This window comes from Neomonachus schauinslandi, chromosome 3 (genome assembly GCF_002201575.2).
Source record: "Neomonachus schauinslandi chromosome 3, ASM220157v2, whole genome shotgun sequence".
NCBI lineage: Eukaryota > Metazoa > Chordata > Mammalia > Carnivora > Phocidae > Neomonachus > Neomonachus schauinslandi.
In genome coordinates, this window is record NC_058405.1 from 119,627,219 (window position 1) to 119,648,715 (window position 21,497).

Below are 21,497 nucleotides of genomic sequence, written 5' to 3' on the forward strand. Positions count from 1 at the left end.
ATTGCCAAGTATGATCAGGATTGACTCAGGATTGACTCAGGGACCACTTAAGGCTGAGCCAGCGAGTTGAAGGTTGTCAGTAATTAGAACTGGGTGAGGATACCTTGACTGTCTTAGATAGAAACTAATTGGATCTTTCTTTGATAATAACCACTCCCTAACATTTCCAAGACTGAGAATTGCTGGGAATATGGGCAAGAAACCCAACTCACTGAAACATGGTATTTGACTCTTTATTTTTCATTATAAAACAAAAGTGGAAACATTAGTAATAGTCTTGATATCTCTCAGCCTTGTATTTAAAAGTTGTAAGTAAAACTAATCAATTTATTTTCAATGTGATATGGCAATGAGTGATATCTAAATTTATTATTACTATTTATATTACATGAAATCATTAGAAGTGTAAGGGTGTGGTTAGTTTTTGTTTGTTGGTTTTATTGTTTTCTTTTCATTTGAATCTTGCTGTCTGTTACCATTCAGTAGCATCTCAGAGACAAGGGAAGAATTTTTTGACATTTATTGAGATCTTTTTGGGGAAAGAACTGTTTTAATGGTACTATTTAATTTTAATTTATGTAGTTGTTTATCAGAAATGAGTCTATAGCCTATTTATTGAATCATTTCATTTTTTTCATTTTCTTACATATTTATTTAGTGCAGATTTTTAAAAAAGACTTTGTCAGAGAGAGAGAGAGAAAGAGCACAAGCAGGGGGAGCGGCAGGCAGAGGGAGAAGCAGGTTCTCCACTGAGCAAGGAGCCTGATGTGGGACTCGATCCCAGGACCCTGGGATCATGACCTAAGCCGAAGGCAGACGTTTTATTGACTGGAGCCACCCAGGCATCCCTGTTTAGTGCAGATTTGAATAAAACTGTCTAGAATATTGGAAATGTCTTCTTAAGTACAGGGGGCATTGATTAGATCTATAGTCATTTTTTTTTCCCCATCAAGGGGAAGTTCTGAACAACTTGGTATGGAAATGTTGACAACACATGACAGGGTAAAGGCAACTTCATCTGAACCAAATTAACTATATATTTGTCATGGCAGCAAAAATATTTTTTTTTTTTTTTAAGATTTTATTTATTTATCAGAGAGCGAGAGACAGAGGAAGGCAGAGGGAGAAGCAGGCCTCTTGCTCAGCAAGGAGCCCGATGTGGGACTCGATCCCAGGACCCTGGGATCATGACCTGAGCCGAAGGCAGACGCTTAACCGACTGAGCCACCCAGGCGTCCCGTGGCAGCAAAAATAAACTAACTTCCCTCCCTCCCTTCCTTCTATCCTTTCTTCATCTTTCTATTTTAAAAACATAAAATTTTTTTTTCCAGCTTTATTGAGGTATAAATAACAAAATTATAGGATATTTAAACTGTACGATGTGATGATTTGATATATGTATACATTGTGAAAGGGTTCTCACTGAGTTATAAACTTTTAACTATTTATTATCAAAATGTGCAAAGATATACAAAAGTAGAATAGGATTTTGAACCCATATGAACTATCTCCAGCTAGAACAACTGGCAACTCATGGGTAATCTTACTTAATCTAGTTCTTTTCTTTCCCCTTCTCTATCATCCCACCACCCCCCTCCCCCACCCCCGCCCCTCAGCGCAGAGGTCAAATCCCTACCTGCCTCTTATTTTATATGCTGAGAATGATTTTTACATTTTTCAATGGTTAGATTCTGTGGCATAAAATTATGTAAAATTTAAATTTCAGCATCCATGCTCATTTGTTTAGGTATTGTTGATAACAGAGTTGAATACGTCAATAGGGATCATATGGCCTTTACAGAAAGAGTGCGCCATCCCCACACCTAGAACATTTTAATGTATATTTAACTTATAAGGGCATGGGCATTCTTTATTATTTTTTTTAACCATATATGGCCATTATTATAGCCAACCTAATTAAAGACAATTTTCAATACCATCCAGGATATCCATGTTCAAATTTTATATGAGATGTAGTTTGGCCTGCTAGAAATTGAAGTATCATTGAAGGACAGAGTAATGAAACAAAGCTCCGGTGTGTGGGTGTCTCAGGAAATGAATTTTTTTAAACTTAGAAATGTGCGTTTTCAAATGAGATAATGGAATGCAGTTATCTAAGTTATTTTTCTAGCCTTTTGAAAAGTGTGGATAGTCATACTGAGTCATTGACAACTTACAACTCAACCTACTTTCTCAAAGTAGAATATCTTTTTTCTTACTATGGCTAGTTAATTTTTCCTCCTTTGTATTTAACTTTCCAGAGGAACAAATATGTTGGCTTTAAAAATATGGCTAGAGCATCTGGCATAGTATTTGATGTTTGTGTATGCAATATTGACGTAATTTCATTGATAACTGCATTGTGCATAAACTTTGTCTCTTTATCTGGGATCTATCAAGTATTCTAGTAGCTGTTAGGAGGTAATTAAGTGGCATTAAAGGAAGGGCTCTGTCAAGCAGATTCTCACAGCCTTTACACCTTCATCTTCTGCCTCAGCATGTGATCATGGCTGTAAATACAGGTCACAGTATCTATTTTTTTCCATTTCTCTCAGGGTGGTCAGTCTCTGCGAAATTGGTGGTCACTTAGCCAAACTCACAGACTCTTGAATTATAAATTAATTATTTTATTTTATTTTTAATGATTTATTTATTTACTTCAGAGAGAGAAAGAAAGAGAAAGAGAGACAGAGAGAGCACAAGTGGGGGAAGGGGCAGAGGGAGAGAATCTCAAGCAGACTCCCCGCTGAGCGCAGAGCTGGAAGTGGGGCTCAATCTCAGGACCCATGACATCATGACCTGAGCTGAAACCAAGAGTCAGTCGCTCAACTGACTGAGCCACCCAGCTGCCCCTAAATTGATTATTTTAGACAACAAATAGTTTAGCACCTTCCTACATGCCAAGTACCATTGTGCTTGCTGGAGATAAATTGGTGGTGGTGATAGTTGGGGGTGGAAAGAACTAAGTCCCTGCCCTTCATTTATTGAATCCTATGAGAAACCAAACATCCCCATAGATCAGATGAGTCATGACTGCTGTTGAAGGAAAAAAAAAAATTCCAGTAGGGCAAACTTATTTGAATATCCAAACTAAGATCAGAATTTTGCTCAGTAAGTATCAAATTTAAGTAGAAGTGATTGGATATTCTTACTGTAGTTTGAAACAATATCTGTTAAAGATATATTTGTCAAGTGAGTCTGAAAGTTTTGTTTTTATAGGTAAAAAGAACTAAATTCTTACTTGTTTTCCTTTTTAAAGTTTCAAGCCCCAAATAAAGTTTCTCAATAAACATTGAATCTGGGTCGCAAAGAGCTATTCCGATAACTGAGGAATGTTTATGATTTGGGTAACAAATAAAAGGCTATCTCAAACAAAAGGAAAGGGAAGGTAAATTTAGTAGAAAGAAATGTTTATTAACAATACTAGCTGCCTTCTTATAAGGTTTCCCAGTTTACAAATGCTTCCACATAGGGGTTAATCAGATCACTGCAATTGCTCTAGAAGATCGGCACAGAAGCTGGTATTAACTCTGTGTTGTAGATGAAGAAACAGACTCTGATGGGCGAAGGGACATGCCCAGAATCAAATCAGTCCTAAGCACATAGGTCCTGGACTCAGGTGTCCTGAGTCTCCCAGCGCTCTCCCTTGGTGCCTAGAATTAGCCTGCTTTCCATGTGAATGTGGCAGTCCACATTCTTTTCAGACAATCAGGACACCCGGCTCTGTTCAGAGTGATTTGATAACAATTTGATAAGGTGTGGAATCTTCCTGTGATTAGAGAGAGAAATCTGATAAGATACAGGACTCAACCATGCAACTGATAAAGGTTCTCAAAAGGCTGCTTCCCGTTAGAATTCCCCAGCTGGCCCTTACCACATGGTTCCGTGTATTTATCATGTGGCTCACACTCGGAATCGCCCCTGGGGCAGGTTGAGCCATTCCAGTGGGTTTGTAAAAAGTTGTGTGCATGAACTCACACACAAATGAGGAAAGGGGCATAGAAAGGTGGTGCCGTGTAAGGGAAAGGACTCTCTTTTGCCTGTCCTCTTAGGAGAGATGGATCCGTTTCCCACTAAAGGGCTTCTTCGCCTTTGTTTCAGAATTCGATTCTCAAGTTTTCAGTTGGTTTACTTGAAATTTTACGGTAGCTGTGTATAAAATTGGTAGCACTGGCAGGAATTTAAGAGATTGCAAAGTTCCACTCTGTGGCTCAGCGATGAGGAAACTGAGGCAGGGGTCAGGACTGGCCCAGAATTTTTAGACGCAGGTGAAAGATAAATAAATCTGGCTGAGTTAAGTTGAAAAGAACTTTTTGAGAGGGCATTGAACAGCAGGCAGAAATGCTGGGAAAGCTGAAGACATAGCTTGAAAAATAAGGGACCGAAAATGATCTGCGGCAACCAAAGCCATGGGCGACCTCTGTGCCTGCTCTGGGGCATGAAGTCTTTAATGCTGGTGACTGCATGTCACCTCTTGTTCTGCCTTCCTTGCAGACGTCTCTGCCACCGCTGCCCCTAGAAAGAGGTGGTGCTGTTGCTGTTTGCCTCCACCTTCAGACTGGATTCCCCACGTCCCGTTCTCAGGGTCACTAGCTCGAGGTTGAAGTCTGTGTCGAGAGTCTCTGATTAGAGCTAGGTCGGAGGCTTGTGTCCCAGTGGACACAGTGGACCTTCTTTCTCTCCTATGGGAGGCGTAGCCTTAGCCCCTCTGAGAGACTTAGATGGTGGGGGGCAGGGGGCTTAGATGCTGGGAAGCAAAACCAAACAACACCCAGACAATTATCTATTATAGAAGCACACACAGTTAGAGGCTGTTTAAGGAATGAGAACTTGGTTCTTTGGACGTTTCCCAATTTATAGCAAGCGTTGACCTCCTTTGTAAAAACTGGCAGAACGTTTTTAAGAGAAAGTGAAGTCGCCTGGATTAAGATTTGGTGATTCTGATATTTTGAAATGGTTTGTTATCCTGTCAACTGTTTTCCTCTGGACTGAAAACCGTTTTCCTGTCTTTCTATCCTTTGTGACATCCGGAAGAGAATACTTGTTCGTCCGTGGTAAAAAGTGAAGAGGGAAAATGAGAAAAGAGCAAACTGTAGTCACAAAGCGCAGAGATTAGAGATTAGCAGTCACATAATTTCAGGAAAATTTTGCCACATTGATGAGTGGTAAGCCATTTAAAACTCAAAAATAAACAGAGCTTTTTTGTTTTTATTTTTAAAGTATTTTAGGCAGTAGCTGTATCTTTCAATTAAGGTGTAAAGTGGTCTTAACTTCCCAATATTTTTTTTTATCTTTTAATAATGACAGTTAATATTAATGGAGAACTATTATGTTGTACTAGTTATCTTACTTATTCCTCACGTTATCCCTCCCCCGCCCCCCATCCATCCCATTATCATCCCCCTTGGATAGAAGAGTGGATAGAACCTTAGCTGAAGCAACTAGCATGAGGTTTCCCCATTGGTCGGGAATGGACTGGAAGGCAAGGACACATTCCTATGAGAGAAGACTTGCAAATCTTCCCATAACCTAGGAGAGAAAAGAAGATGTGTCTGGAGCTCCATGCTTGGTGATATCTTAGGAAAACTGCAGAGGAAAAAAAAGAAAGGAAATGTGGTAAGGGTTGGAGACTTTTTGGAACTTGTGTCTTTTTCAAATTAGACTGTTGATTTGCCCTTGTATCTCAGAATCTGGGGGTGGCCGGACCGATCTCTTTCCATTTCTGTTCCCCATAGTGATACCGAGCTCAAGGCCTGGCACCGGTAGGTGTTTAAGGAATATTGGTAGAAGAAGTATCTCAAGCAGCCCCAGGACAGTTATCTTGGGTTAAAATGCCACTCCTCCTAGACCATAGACTCAGTAAATGAAGACCGTCACCCTCAACGCTAGATATCCTAAGATAGCTGATCAGCGACTTCAGTGCATTTCAGAAACAACCAAAGATGATTACCTATGGCTTTAGGCCACATCTTGTATGGTCTATAAAAGAGTCTCTGTAGTGTGTCTTGCTGACCGACTTTACAACTTCATTTCAACTATTTTTGTCTCATTGCTTCTTTTCTGTTTTTCTCCCTTTGAAGTACAAAAACTTATTTGGGGCCTGTCCTAGTGGGAGGATGAATTGCCCTGGGGAGGGGTCTTCACTGTAAATTGATGGCTAGAGCATTTTTGCACAGATATAGCTGATGAATACCCAGAACCTTCTGTTTACAGTTGAAATGTGGTTTTATTTTTGTTCAACTCTAGCTAGATTCCTCAGTATCTGAAAAGTAGAAAACTTACTCTTCATTAGATCATTTAAAACTTTTTTAAGAAAGGAAAGTCCTGAGGGTATAGAAACTTTCCATACTTAAATATGTCACACTAAGGTACCTCACAATGTTTCGTTTACAGGGGGCCAAAGACCACAGATCCACGCTGATTGCTAATTATTCAGATTGTAAATAGCTCCTCCAAGAACTTAGGGTGAGACAAAAGAAACAGGAAGGAACAAAAGGCCCACGATAATGAAAAGGATATTGTGAAGAGAAAGGCTGGGTAGAATTATGATGCAGGTCACATCCTGTGCCTGTATTTAATTGTACCTTTGTATTTAATAATAAAAATGATTACATGCTCAGTGCTAACAGGTGTCCCTTCCTCAGAACGGTAGTGTGGATAAGTGACAGCAAATTATTCCAATTCATAAACTTTGAATATGATGCTTTTCTTTTGAGTTTCTCCGGTCTATAATAGAAGACATTTTCTGCAGAAATATACATCAAATCAGGAAGAGTTTTAAACTTAATTCCTGATATGTATGTATAAAATATAGTGAATAAAGTACAAATGAAAAAAAATTACTTTACAGGCCCTATTTAATGAAATGGGGATGTACTAAGGCCATGTCGCATTTCTGGTAGTTTATGCTTCATATAAGCTTTGGATATAATTGCAAATTAGCAGTAATTAAAGTTTATAGTTGGTGGTCTTGCTGTTAGGGCTTAATTGCCTTCTCTGCATTTTCTCTACTTCTTGCTAATCTGGGCCGCCTTTCCTAACTGCCCTGTCTAAAATATAACCCCTGCCCCAGGGAGTTGCTCTCCCTGCCCCAGATTTTTCCCTCTATCGCCATCATGGCAATTTCTAATTGATTTTAGTTGATTTTATCTGTCTTCCCTTTCGAGTGTGGTTCCATAGAGCAAAGACTAGGGTAGTACTGTTCTCCCTACTCAGTGGAGCCCTAGGCCTACCATCATGCCTGGCTTCCAATATGTACTCAGTATTTGTTAAAAGCATCTGCCACCTGCTGTCCTAATCATACCTCAAACCCTTGCTTGCTTTAACTTTATCACTGGCCTTCTCCTTCTGCTTGGGTTTTCACTAAAGATTGTGTGATAGAAGACATCTGTTTCCATTGTGTGCTGGGTAGCTAGGTAGAGAGACAATAGTTCCTTGGTGCAGTGGAGACCACAGCTACAGTGAGGGTAGAGTCGAGGGGTTGGCCACTGTTCCTAGAATCTCTTGGCCTTGAGCACATTTCCCTTATTTGAGCAGTCTTTAACCTATGATTATGTTCTATAATCATGTACATTTACTCATTTATTCATTCAACAAATTTTGGAATATCTGCCATGTAGCAGATGCTATGGTAGGTACTGGGAAAGCAAAATTAATAAGATGAACTCTGTTCTTTTAGGAACATATTATTAGAATCAAGGTTTCCTAGACCTGGAATGACATCTATTTAGGTGTCTGTTGTAAACCTGGTTTCTAGCACAATTTCTGACACATTAAAAGCATTTAGTACAGATTTGTTCAATAAATGAGTGTCGAATGCAGGTATTTAGAAAATAGTTTGTGGTGTAATAAGTATATGTTTACAGTGTCATGGAAGCACAGAGGGGAGAAGGCTGTTGTGTCCGAGAGGAGTCAGGGAAGTTTTCATGAAAGAAAGATGAAAAGTTGAATAGTCTACCAGGCAGGATAGAATGTTTCATGGAGTAGAGACCCCAAAAGCAAAAATCAGAGGTAGGAAGAGTAGAGTTTTATTTGAAGATGGCACTGTGGTCAGCCTGGAGATTTAAGGTCAGTGTGAGGAGGTAATGGGCATTGAGGCTGTTGGAATCATCAGTGTCTTTATTCAGGTACCCTATGCTTTAAATAGCTCTGTGGCACAGACTAATCATCTTACCGCCATTTATTTTACCCATTTCTATAGGAAAACAAATTGTGTTCTAAATTGTCGTCTTAGAGGCAGTCTTAAAGATAGAACCTATTTTTAAGTCAGGACTAACTTTATTAGGAAATTGGCTACATTGCCTATATAAGTTATCTATTGCCAAAATTCCACATAACAACCAACCATAAGACCCCAGGAGCATAAAAACAATTAGGCTTTATTGCTCATGCATTGGAGTAGTCATCTAGGTGGTTCTCGTAATCTTGTCTGGGGTTGGCGCCGTGATTCTTCTGGTTTCCCCTGAGCTTGCACTCATGTTTGGAGGTGTTGACTGTCAGCTGATGCAGAATGACCTTGGCTGGGATGACTAGGGCAACTTGCCACGTGCCTCTTATCGGCCTCCTGGTACCAGCAGGCTAGCCTGGGTATGTCCTTTTCATGGCATTGGCAGAGCGTCCTTTTTAAAATCACATCTGCTAATATTCCATTGGCCAAAACACTTTCATGTGGCTGAGTCCAGAGTCAGGGTGGGAGAGGACACTCAAGATTGATGGCAAAGAGCATGGCAGCAGGGAGGTGTGAGGAATTGGGACATTTTTGGCGGTCTCCTGCATATAGCCTGCAAAAGCCGATCAAATCAAGATTTCACTATAATTCTAGAACTAATGGAAGAATATGATTTCCGATTTTGTTTTTATGATTTACTTTATAAAGCACCTGTCTTTTGGTTTTTATTAATGCTCATTCTTTTTTCAGACATGCTGGGCCAAAGTGAGGGAAATCAGAAATGAGGAATAGGTTGAAATGAAATCTTGAAAGGGATAGGTAACTATTGAGGATTAGCCATTACGTGCATTGTAGAATTTCAGAGGTGCCACCCAGCTCCTCTCCTTGTATAGGACACTGAAGCCCAGAGGAGTACTGGGTCACATGTGACCCAGGCCTTCCAAGCCCAGAGCCATTCTCCATTGTATCTGGTAAGGTGCATCCTCCCTAAACTGCTCCCTGAGTCTCCCTGATCCCTGCCACTCCCCACACAAATCATCACTTTTCTAAATAATTTACTTTTGGAAATGGCATTGTTGTCACAATTTACTGTGAAAAGTATGTTCTCATTTCAGTCTTCCTTTTCAATTTTATTCATCATATGAACTTAAAACAGATTTTGTAAAACCCTTACACACACACACACACACACCCCTTTTCTACTCTGCTTCTGCTTCTACTTGCACTCTTCCCATCAGAAAGGGAAATTTTAAGTATAATGGTTATATTAAATCAGCTCGAGTTTAGTAGGTTAGCCTTTGAATTATCTTTGCCAGACTGCTAAGGAGAAGCTGCCCAAGAGGTCATTGTGACACTGTCAGTCTGAGACAATGAAGCATGCCCTGTGGATTTTGTTAGGAATGGGATTAGAGCTTAAGGGAAGTGTTCTTTCTTTCAAGCATCCTTTTCCCCCCTGCTAGCAGGAGTCATGTGATTACAAGAGACCCAGGCTAGGCATAGGGAGATTGGAGGAGATATGTTCAACATTTCAACAGTGGCAGTTTTTATTGATGCTGAAGTTATGGGCAGGTGTTATTTTAATAAAGAACCATTTTTTATCTAACAGTTAGACTTTATATACAGATTCCTGGGTCCATAGTTACCTCTGTGCACTGTAAATGGCCATTTTAAAAGTACTCCGTATGAAAAGAAGACTATATGTAGAATTTCAGAGCATCGTACACTTTTAGATCTGAAGGACCAGGAAGAGGCCAGGTAATTTGTTACCAAGGGTTTTTTCATAGTTACTCGTTCTGCACATCCTTTCCGCATTCAGGGATTCTCTCTCTTTTTTTCCAGCTATTTTGCATGTTAACTTAGTTGCCAAACTTTGAAACCCTCTGAGGAGAGCAATACTGCTATGTCTCCAAAATATTTACACTTGAGGCCAATCTTTTAGATGGTGACATTGTGAAATATTTTTCACGTAAGTATCTCTCACTATCCTATACGCAGGGCCATTGAGAATTAAGACAAAATCGTTCTCTGCCACCACTGACCTTAATTGTTTTCGGTAGGTTGATTTAATATTGTGTTTTTCTAAACAAGGGAAAACAGTTACAGTTCCACCTCTTATGTGCTTCCTCTCATACGAGTTGTAAGTTCAGTATGTGCACATATGTGAGATTTCAAGTGCAGAAGAATAGAGTAGGAAACAGATTTTCACAGTCCCCGTCTGGGTCCTTGTGTAAGTGCCAATGTAAAGCTATGCTCTTCACTGATCCGTGAGGAGTATCATGTTGCCTGGCTCTCAGGAAACGGATTGGAAAATCCAAACTGAATAAGCAGATCAATTGGGTAGGAGGGAATTGAGATTATTGTATCACATTCCAATGACATGCAATGTTGTCAAAAACTTTTTTTCTCCAGACATAAAATTATAGGAGGCATACAGATACCTTCAAAATGTCAGTAAAGGGGGTTGGAGGGGAATTTAGTTAAGAATAATGAAAATTTACCCTTTCTCCCGGGAAGCATACACTGAGAGCATCTGGGTATCTCAGGGTAAAGGGTGAATTTAATGTGGGTAGGGGAGGACGTCTACCATGAATCCAAGGAGGTAAATGAATTAAGCTGAATGTCTGCAAAGAAGGCGACTTCTGGGTGGAGGTGTGAGCTCCTGGGCCCAGAGGAAATTCAAATTGCTTACTCCTCAATTTTTAAGAACTTACCATAGCTGTGTTTGCACTCCCCTACAGAGCAAGGGGAAATAGGATGAGTCTTGAGGGAATCATTTATAACCATTTCTCCCCTGTCCCACTTATCCAACTTAAATATAAGGGCTAGTTTTGGTTTAAGTTCAGATTTTCCACATTTCTGGAGTTTCTGTACTTCCCTCAAATTTCTTGTCACCTATTTCCTGATGTCTGAAATTTCTTTAACATTAGACAAAACATTCCATAGTCAGAGGTAAGACTATAGATCGATAAAGACTGTAAAAATTTATAAACTTATATAAAATTGATATAAATCTATAAGACTGTATATCTAAGACTATAAATAAACCTGTTTATTTAACTCACTGAATGGAATTTGGCTAAACTTAACATTACTTGATAACCTGTCTGTGCCTGGTACTAACAAGGAAAACAAAACAAAACAAAACAAAAGATGAACAAGAAAGCCTTCCTGCCTTCCCATGACTGGGATGAGGAGGTGGGAAATCATACAGCGATTACACTGGCAGGTGAGTTCCAGGAGACCAGTGTGTTCCCTGCATTTGTCTCAGTGCTTGAGTCATAATCAAGGCTTATTATTTTTTTAAGATGATGGAAACATGGGTGAATATAATATTATAAAGCCTAGGAAAAAGGTAGATACAAGATATGATACTGGCTCAGAAAAAGGGATGAACAACTTTGCCTTGGAGGGACTCAGGGAAGGCAGAATCTAGGGGAGATATTTGAATCAGATCACGAGGGATGACTAGGGGTTGTCTGAGCTTCTAGAATAGTATTTCAGCCAGAAGAATTAGTGTGGACAAAGGCAAGAAGGTGTGAAATGGCAGGAATGTTGGGGGAGTTGCAAAAATTTGACAACCCTAGATAGTAAGAATAGTGGGAGTGGGAGAATTGTGGCAGGTGAGAATCATAGCATGAAGGCCTTAGTTCATAAATAAGTAAGTGACACGCTGATTCGAGTCAAGGCAGGGCTGCTGGGTAGTATGGCGGCATGGAAAATAAGGACCAAGGAAACTTCTTTCCTCCTCACATTTTAACTGAGGTCGATCTTGTTTACCTTAAAAAGTATTGGGATTTGGAGGCTAATCAGGGGGGCATTTCTTAGTATAGAAGCAACAGCGCTTGATGCACTATACCAGTGCTGTTCCAGTGAAATTTTATATTTTGAGAAGGTATTAAGAGAGAAATTTTGGATTTTCAAAGCCTCGCATTTTAATAGATGACTATGTAATATAGATATACTACTTTACAAAATAATCTGTCAACTAACAAATCGGATTTGTGCCTGGTTCCTCTGGACAATGACTTCATATAGGATTTAAAATAGTTAATTTACATGTGGCTTTCCAGAGACTTGTCCTGTGTGTAAATCAAGGCACACCTAGTAAGGTGTGAGTTTTCCTACCATATAAACGTGACTTGGATTTCTTGTACCACCGTAGGGTGTTTCATTGTTATGTATATAAATCTAGTAGAAGGATTGGATGGGATGGCTCCTCGCTTTCGTTTAGATGTGTAATCTCTGTAGTTTAGAGAGGAGATCTATAATGGAATTCTTAATTAGTTTCTTTGGTTTGTTTGCATGTATCTAACTTAGTGGAGCATCTTCTAATTTTAAATGAACCCTCCATTAATAGAAGTTGGTTTCTTAGACTTAACTTTAAATATATATCCTGACTATTTTAATGGCAACTTTAGGGTCATGCTGAGTTGAAATTGATCCAAAGGCTGCCAGTTTTCTTCCCACTTACCCTTCAGCTACTCCTGCTCTTGTTCCTTTCTCCCCCTATTTCCATTCTGTTAATTTCTGGATAAAATAACCCCTTATTCTGTATGTTGAAGTTCAATGTATGTTCTCCGCTGACAGAGGATTTAATGTAGAGGGAAAGGTTCTTGGCTGATCGTGTTAGTTCAGTTTTAGAATAAGATGTTTGTGGGGAGGGGTGGCAGAATCATCGGTCATTGATTCTCTCTTTATAACTTTGCCCTTTTAGCTGGAGCAGATTACCTGTGCAGGGCTTCTGGCCCTGCACAGACTGAATCACAAGGAAGAAACTTTACATAAACCATTTATACTAAATGTTTGGTATGCTGGCAACATAAATCAACAACAATATCCATTACAAATTCATCCCTTTATCAGTATTATCTTGATAGAACTGATCCCAGTGTGTGGGAATTTGAACCCTGATTCAATACATCTAGCCCTGGGTAATTAATTATTCAGGGCACAGAGAACCTGGCCCCTGCAATGTAGAGTAATTCTTCCTGGTCAGCGTGAACTCCACTGGCAATAATAAATAGAAAATGTCTCTAGTGATACCAGTATTTTAAAGTGATTAATCATCTTCCCCCCCCCTTCACCTCCCCCTTAGTTTTCTTAAACTAGGATTTTTCAGCAATAAATCTTTAACAATACAGGTAGGAATTGTTCTGTAATTAAATTTTGCCCTGCTTAATTTCTTACCTTTTATGTGTGATTTAAAAAAATGTTACATTTTAAGGAGCTCTGATCAAAAGTCAAACCAAGAAAAATCCTTTTATAGAATACCAAGAGATTCTCCATGGAAGATTAAGCTCTTGGTTTTGAATATTAGATAGAGCACATACTCATAAAAATTGTTAATCAACACCAGTTGGGGTGTCAGATATTCTGAGGTTTTGAATTGCTTCACTTGCGTGCATACGGGTTGTCTGTATTGGGAAAAGTCTGACATATACATATGTGCCCAAACTGCGAGAATAATTACTTATTTCTTAACTTTCAGATAATCGATGTGAGCTCTTGTAGGAAAGGGATTTTTTTTTTTTTTTTTTGCCCTTTTGTGGTACACAAAGTGCACTTGGTGGAGTGGCAGGTAAATGCCTGACCGAGAATGACCACGTAGTTTTTAAATCATGCCCTAGAGAGCTGACCAGCCATCATGTATATTCTGGGTGACAGGGACCGACGTGACATATCTGTTGTGACACACTTCTGTACCACCATTCTGTGGCTCGAGGTGACTTCTGTCCCTCCTCTGATGCTTTCCCCTGCTGCAGGACAACACAACGACGCACGGATGAACCTCGCCATTGCCCTCACTGCTGCCAGGTATGGGGCTGCCACAGCCAATTACATGGAGGTAGTGAGCTTGCTCAAGAAGACAGACCCCCACACGGGGAAAGAGCGAGTGAGCGGCGCGCGGTGTAAGGATGTGCTCACAGGTATGCCGAGGCTCGAGCAGGGAGGCATTTCTTAGCATCTTGCCTTGCCTATGTAATGACTGAATTACAATTTTTCTGTCACTTCTCTTTTATTTAAGCCAGATTTCAGAGTCCTATTAATTATATTCCTTATTGTCAACAATGACTGGTTTAACGTGAAAATTTTCCCTTGTGGTACTTGGCAATTTTTCCCCTTTGTGTTAAATAATAATAATGATAATGATAATAATAAATGCTCACAAAATTCCCATAGCTCTGAATGCATTCCATTTGGCTTTACAAAAACATGTTATTAATAAAATTAAATAAATGTGCCAAGTTTCAAAGTAAGTGACACAGGCGGTGCATTTATACGTCATTAGAGTCAATCACTTTCACTTTGGTTAGACTTTCATCCTTGTCCTGGTTCTATGGCCATGGAGTGAGAGTTTCAAAATTACCTCGTTGCCTTGAACGGAAGCAGCGCTGAGAAATATGTTGTCTCATGGCAATGCTGTTTCCACAGTTGAGTTTTAAGGAGAAAGCGGCTTAATTACTCATCCCACTTTCTTCGCGTTTGGCACTCAGTTGCTGAGCACTTTGCAAACTAGACAGAACTGAGATGAAGAAGTGGCCTGCCCTTTCTTCAGCGTGGTCTTGTTTTGGGTAAATTCCCCCGGATGCAAGCCCTTTGTGTGGCTTTCCAGTAACTTCGGCTGCCAGTGTCACTTAGTGTGCTATACAGTGTACTTCGCCATAGGTTAAGTTTATAGGCGAATTAATAATCCAAAGCATCAGTGAGCAGAGAAACAAATGGGGCATGTGATTGATGCTGCTTTCTTTCACAGGGCAGGAGTTTGATGTGAGAGCCAAATGTGTTATCAATGCTACGGGACCTTTCACAGACACCGTGCGCAAAATGGATGATAAGAACGCCACGGCCATCTGCCAGCCGAGCGCCGGCGTCCACATCGTGATGCCTGGTTATTACAGGTAACCGGATGCCCGGGGCGCCGGGGCCCCACTGGGGGCCACAGGAAATCGTCCGTATTCAGTCTTCCAGCACACTTCTCGTAATAAGAGGTGGTCTAGCTTGCTGTTCAGAATGAGAAATAAGCGAAGGAACTCTTCCAAAACACAAAATACAATCCAGACGTGGGATTTTCATAGCTCTTACAACAACACTCATTTCTCGGGGTTAATGATTTGGGACCTTTTTTTTTTTTTTTTTAAGATTTTATTTATTTATTTGACAGAGAGACACACAGTGAGAGAGAGAACACAAGCAGGGGGAGTGGGAGAGGGAGAAGCAGGCTTCCCGTTGAGCAGGGAGCCCGATGGAGGGCTCGATCCCAGGACCCTGGGGTCATGACCTGAGCCGAAGGCAGACGCTTAACGACTGAGCCACCCAGGCGCCCCTTTTGTACTGCCTTTAGTGTACTCACCTTCAGAGACCGGGCCTTAGGATTTTTGAATTTTAAAGTATTAAAGGTGAATAGGGTAAAAATTTCCATGAAGGGCATATTTTAATGAAAACACCAACAAATTAGTTTCATAAAATACTCAAATTTGCTTATGGAGGATCTGAAAATGAGGACCGCGCAGGTATTTGTATGTTTATGGCTTTAAAAATGTGTTTTGAAAAATATTACAGCAAGTAAAAATTGGATCTAATTTCAAATCTCCCATATTAACAGAGTTCATCGTCAGTGGAGAAATGGGTAGGGATAGAGATGGGACAAAAATAGCTATTAACTGGAAATCATCTAAGTTGAGTGATGGGCACATTAAACGGTTCTGTTTTTACATATTTTGGAAAATTTTAACTAAAAAAGAAACATTTCGATAGTTTTAGTTAAGAAATTAATAATGATTAGCTCTAATGTACATTTCAAGACTTCTGTGGAAAAAATTCATGTGACCATGCCAAGAGTATGGACCATGTGTACTGTCTTTATCTCCATATGTAGTCAATCTAGTAGGCAAACTAGCAATTTTGTGTGGAGTAATGATCTGTGCTCCAGCTATTCATTATGATACTATTTGTAGTTGAGAAATATTAGAAACTGCTTCCATTCCTAACCTTAAAAGATTGGATAAGTAAATTATGGCATATCTGCACAAGGGAATATTATACAGTCATTAAAATTGTAATTGTAAGTAACTTTAATATTTTAGGAAAACACTAATGATACAATGTTAGTCTAGAATGAAGGATACAAGATTATGTGTAGTATGATCTAAACACTGTATAGGTATATAGAAACAGTAAAGGTGATTATCTCTAGGTGATATGATTATGGGTAACAGTTAAAGGTGGTAATTTCTAGGTAATGTGGTTAGGATGAGAGTTATCTCTTCTGTATTTTAATAATCTTCCATAAAGGTTATATAAATCCTTTAATATTTGATAAAATGGATGTACAAAATCTATATTTTGTTTAACGTCTGCATTCTCCTGGAATGCTATCCTGCTATGTTCTATGATGCTTTTGCTTTATTATGAGTTTTTCAGTAACTAAATCTTCCTGAGGAGAGTCCAGGATACACCTAATTTGTACCAAATTCACTTCTACCAAGAAAAATATTATACTTCTATCAAGAAAAATATGAAAGCCCATTTCTTATTCACCAACTTCCAAGATTTCTTTCTCATTTTCTTTTTTTTTGAAATGTCCTGATGACATTTTTTTTTTAAGATTTTATTTATTCATTTGAAACACAGAGATAGAGAGAGAGCACAAGCAGAGGGAGAGGCAGAGGGAGAGGGAGAAGCAGGCTCCCCGCTGAGCCGGGAGCCTGATATGGGGCTCGATCTCAGGACTCTGGGATCCTGACCTGAGCCGAAGGCAGACACCCAACCGTCTCAGCCACCCAGGCGCCCCTCTTTCTCATTTTCTAAATGTCTATGTGTAATAAGTAGACCATCATTAGTATTTTCACTTAGGACTGAAGAAACCAAGGTGTTTTCAGCCTTAATGATAAAAATGTATGCAGTGGTACTTAATAGAGTTTTATAAACTGCTAACCACAGTTTAGTTAAATGGAAAGGAGAGAAGTAAATATATGTAAATATGCAAGTGTTTCTTGTATATAGGAAGTTTTCAACAATAGTTCCATTCATAATTAGATGCATTTATTTTGTATTGGATTAAAAATATGCAAGGCCAGCTAGTTTGTAAGTTTTTTTGGGGGGGGGAGGGATTTTTTTTTTTTTTAAATACTCTTAGACTATAGATATAATACCTAAACCATGGACACACACATTATCATATTTGTTTGGATCTTAGTAGGTTCAATATAATCTCTTGTGTATCATGTTTCATGTTTTCTTCACTATTGTCTCAGGCTATGTTAATTCTGCCACTTAATAATGACATTGTTTGGGACAGGCCTTTTATTCTGCAAACCTTAGTTTACCATCATTAAAATGGGGAGACAGAGGGTAAATTAAAGTGACACCTTGGCACAGAACTTGATGTTCATCTCTTTACCTCTTGCTGACTGCATGACCTTGGCAAGCTACTTCTTTCAGCTCCTAGTTCCTTCTCTCATGATAATAACTAATTTGTATACATTTTGACAATGATGCTTTGATTACTTTATATCCCTTTTTTTGGCTACTCTTCATGAAGTGTCTGGCACATATAGTGACCAGTAAGTATTTTTTGAATGAATCCTATTAACTTTTTTGTGTTATCTTGCCCAAATTGAGATTGTTGCTTCTTTTAAAGTCAAAATTTAATGTAAAGCCTACATGGGTTATTTTTAATATAGAGAAGTTAAAATATAAAAACAAAATATGATTCTTCATTTTATTGCCCAGATAACCCATGTGTACAAAAGTAAATAAGTAAAAGTAATCACTATAGAAATATAGAAAGATACAAAATGAAAAGTGAGAGTCTCTCTTCTTCCTCATGTCCCCCACCTTATCCCTTACTTCGGTTCTTCTCTGGCAATCAATAACACTTCCACATGATTCCTTCCATAAAATTGTGCGTTTATACTTGCACAATTGTCCATAGTTTTAAAAATTTTACGTGAAAGAGGTCATGCTACACATATAGTTATGTATTATACTTTATAATATGCTAATAGAGTAGATAAGTGTTTTCAAAGAAATGTAAATATATATCACCTGAATGTAATATTTTCAAAACGGAATGCCTTTCTTAAACCCCCCCAAATTTGTCATTAGCTTCAGGGCCCCTCCCCATAAATCATGAAAGTGTTAGTTACAGCTGGGCATGCTTCGGATGCAGTAAGGGATCTCATGCTACTTTGGGAGAAACGAATGTCCCCATTTTTAGCACCTTGAACTATAACCACTATACATCCTGTTGGAAACCTTAAAGGAGTGGTTTGCAGCCTAGTTCCTATTCAAGGTCTGTTGCAGTTGAGCCCCTTCCTTTGGGACTATGGCCTGGATTAAGGGTTTATTCCCTCTTTAGCACTGACCTTAAGGCATCCCAGGGATGGTTTTGCTCTCCATATCAACTCATTCTCTTGGGTGGGGTCAGACTGAAATGGCTTTTTGGGCTCATCAGTTAGTCACACTCAATTATAGCCCAAGGGTTCGACTAGGTCCTTGGGGATGAGTCAGACCTGGGGTTGCCCTATAAACCGACTGATGGTACCTTAAAGCCTAACATTTTCACTAGAACCTGGTCAGTTTAGAAATGCAGTGAGTTCAGTAGCCACTGATTTTTTGAGTGTAGGCTGCTAAAATGTAGAGCAAGGACCACGTGTATACCTTGTTGGGCTGTTTTGGGAGTATTTGTCATGTCATTTATTAAGCTTGTTATGACCCTAACTTACAGGTACCACGGGAGCAACTGTTTCATTTGGATTATTTTAATTTCAGAAAACCCAGCACACAGAAATAATTTATTTTTAAAGGTACTCTTGAGCTGACATTAAGAACAAATCTGCAATTTTCATCAGAGTTGTGGCTAGATGCTCTTTCAAAAGCAGCAACAATGCAACAAATGACTAAAATACATGAAAACAATCATTTCCTCCTTCTACCTATGGATGCCTTTTACCACTGGCAAGAGGTCAATTTTTTTTTTCTGTATTGCTGTGTGCATACTGTTAGCTGTAACACTGATTGCTAAGTAGTTAACAATAAATTGATTTCAGTTTAAATAAGGGTACTTCAGGAAGGCAGTGGTCTGCATGAGAAAAATGTTCATTATGTTTAATCCTAGACACACACATAAATTAGCAGCAAGCTTTGCCTCCTGATGTCAAGTGAATCATACATATTGGAAAAAGACCTCTGCCTCCCTGGGCTGTATATACCATCACTGTTGATACCCACTTTCAAACTTTAGCGTGACCTTGCAGAATTAATCCTTCCTAAGAAAACAAACTTTTCCCAAAGGGAGAGTATGAATTAGATAATTTAGAACTGATGAAAGGTATTTCCAAGTGGATTCTTAAATTTTTATACCATTCATTAGTGGCTTTGTCTTCCCTCTGTGCTTGTTAATTTTATGTTTGACACATACGTCTTCGCTTAAGCGGTTGATTCTCTACAGGTTCCAGTTATTTGTGTGTTGTTAACCATCACCTTCACCCTTTAAACTGCTTTTACTGCATTGAAAGGTTTTAAAGGATTCAGTAGTTTTGCTTTTCTAATAGCATTTCATGTCTAGGTGGTTGACTATTATAATTTTATGCTGAAGTTTCTCAGGTTTATTGAGTTATTTAAGCACATCATATGATATCTGGTCCATAAAATGATCATACATAAAATATACCAACATATAGTGGGTTCCTTAAATATTAGGATATGGAATTTCTCCTTTTGTTTCAACACGGTACTGTTTATCACATTGGAAGCTTGAACTGTGAATGAGTTAATTCCCAGTCCCAAAGTGACTGATTTAATGTAAGGAGGGCATATTAACCCGGGATCAAATCAGTTGCTTACAAAATACATAATTAGCTGGTTTCTTTTAAGATTATTTTTTTTAGAGAATCTTAGGACAAAGACAAAGCAAAAAAATATAAAATATTCTATCCTTGTAGTTTTCAATATATAAAAATGAAAGTGAAATTATTTTCTTGAAGTGAACCTGAGTGAAGATGAGATCTTAGCTGAAGGCTTAAATGATTGACACACTTCTATGGTGCTTTTTGCATATGCTAAATAGAACTGTGGCCCATTTTCTCAATGTCTCTCAATTGTGCTGTAGACAGTGTTTCTGTATACAAAGGATGTGTGAAAATGGCAGCATTTCATGAGACTGATGGGTCTTTGCAAAGAAAGACTCCTACTCCTTGCAGTTTACATAAAGAAGATGCATTAGCTAAGCTGATTATAATTTCTTTTTTTTTAAACAAGTTATTTTGTAGGTCTTTTTTTTTTATTTTTTATCTTTTTAAGTAAGCTGTATACCCAACCTGAAGTTTAAGTCACGACCCCGACATCCAGAGTTGTGTGTTCCGCAGACTGAGCCAGCCAGGGACCCCTAGATTTCTTTTTCATAAAATAATTATTTTGGTTTGCTTTTAAGCGGTTGTTAGTCTCTCATCCTTACACATTTGAATTAATAGGAGGTTCTTTTAAAAACATTTTTTTCAAGGGAATGATAAACATAAAAATTTGACTATTTGCCCTTTAAAATTTGTGGATGTAGGAAGGACTTGTTGAAATTTATTTAAACCATATGGAATTGTGTTTTCTATTTAAGAAATTTCATTAATGGAAGCTGAAAATACCTTTAACATTGGCTTGCTGCGAGAATTCAGTCACTGAGGATTTGTAGGGACGATTTGAACATAACACTTCAAGATTCCTCCCACCCCTTATCAACTTCTCCAAATTACTTTGAATGGTCAATGAATGCATTAAAACAACAGTTTCTACCGATTTAATGGCACTATTGGACAGGTTTTGTTACTATGTATTTATAGTTGCCTATTATTTCAAGTGTGTTTTATGCTTTGGTTTTAGAATATTAAGTATACGTTTAGTGAAAATTATTGACTAATATTTTGGAAGATTTTATGTAATCTGTCCAAAGAGGCATCCTTGAACTTTGATTTAATAGCATAAGACCTTAGCCTCTTACATCTGTTTAAAGATTGTCATTGCTAAGATATCCCTCTCCTTTTTGACGTTGTCCTGATACATTGTTATTTAAGTAGTAGGAGAAAACTGGGCCCTTTTCTCATTGATGCACTTCTTGAGGTTTCTATAAAATTGAAATAAAGTCAAAAATCTCGTATTTGGTGAAGTAGTATAAGTCCATCTGGGTTACGAAGGAGTAAAGAACTTTCTGATTACATTTTAGTTTCTAGAAACTTAGATCCCTGGCTTTTCTCATGTACTTCTGAGACCTTATGCTGAAAGATGTGCCAAATGTCAAATGTCCCAGGAAAATGCTTTTCATAGACTTGAAAAAAGGTTG

General features: G+C 38.6%; 1 protein-coding gene across 1 annotated transcript in view; it reads left to right on the forward strand.

The window, feature by feature from the left end:
- Positions 1-21,497, forward strand: part of GPD2 (glycerol-3-phosphate dehydrogenase 2) — a 139,365-nt gene that overhangs the window by 91,104 nt on the left and 26,764 nt on the right. The window contains exons 7-8 of the mRNA XM_021703376.2: positions 13,930-14,094; positions 14,922-15,066. Coding sequence (XP_021559051.1) covers positions 13,930-14,094; positions 14,922-15,066 — 310 coding nt within the window. The remainder of the gene's footprint in view (positions 1-13,929; positions 14,095-14,921; positions 15,067-21,497) is intronic.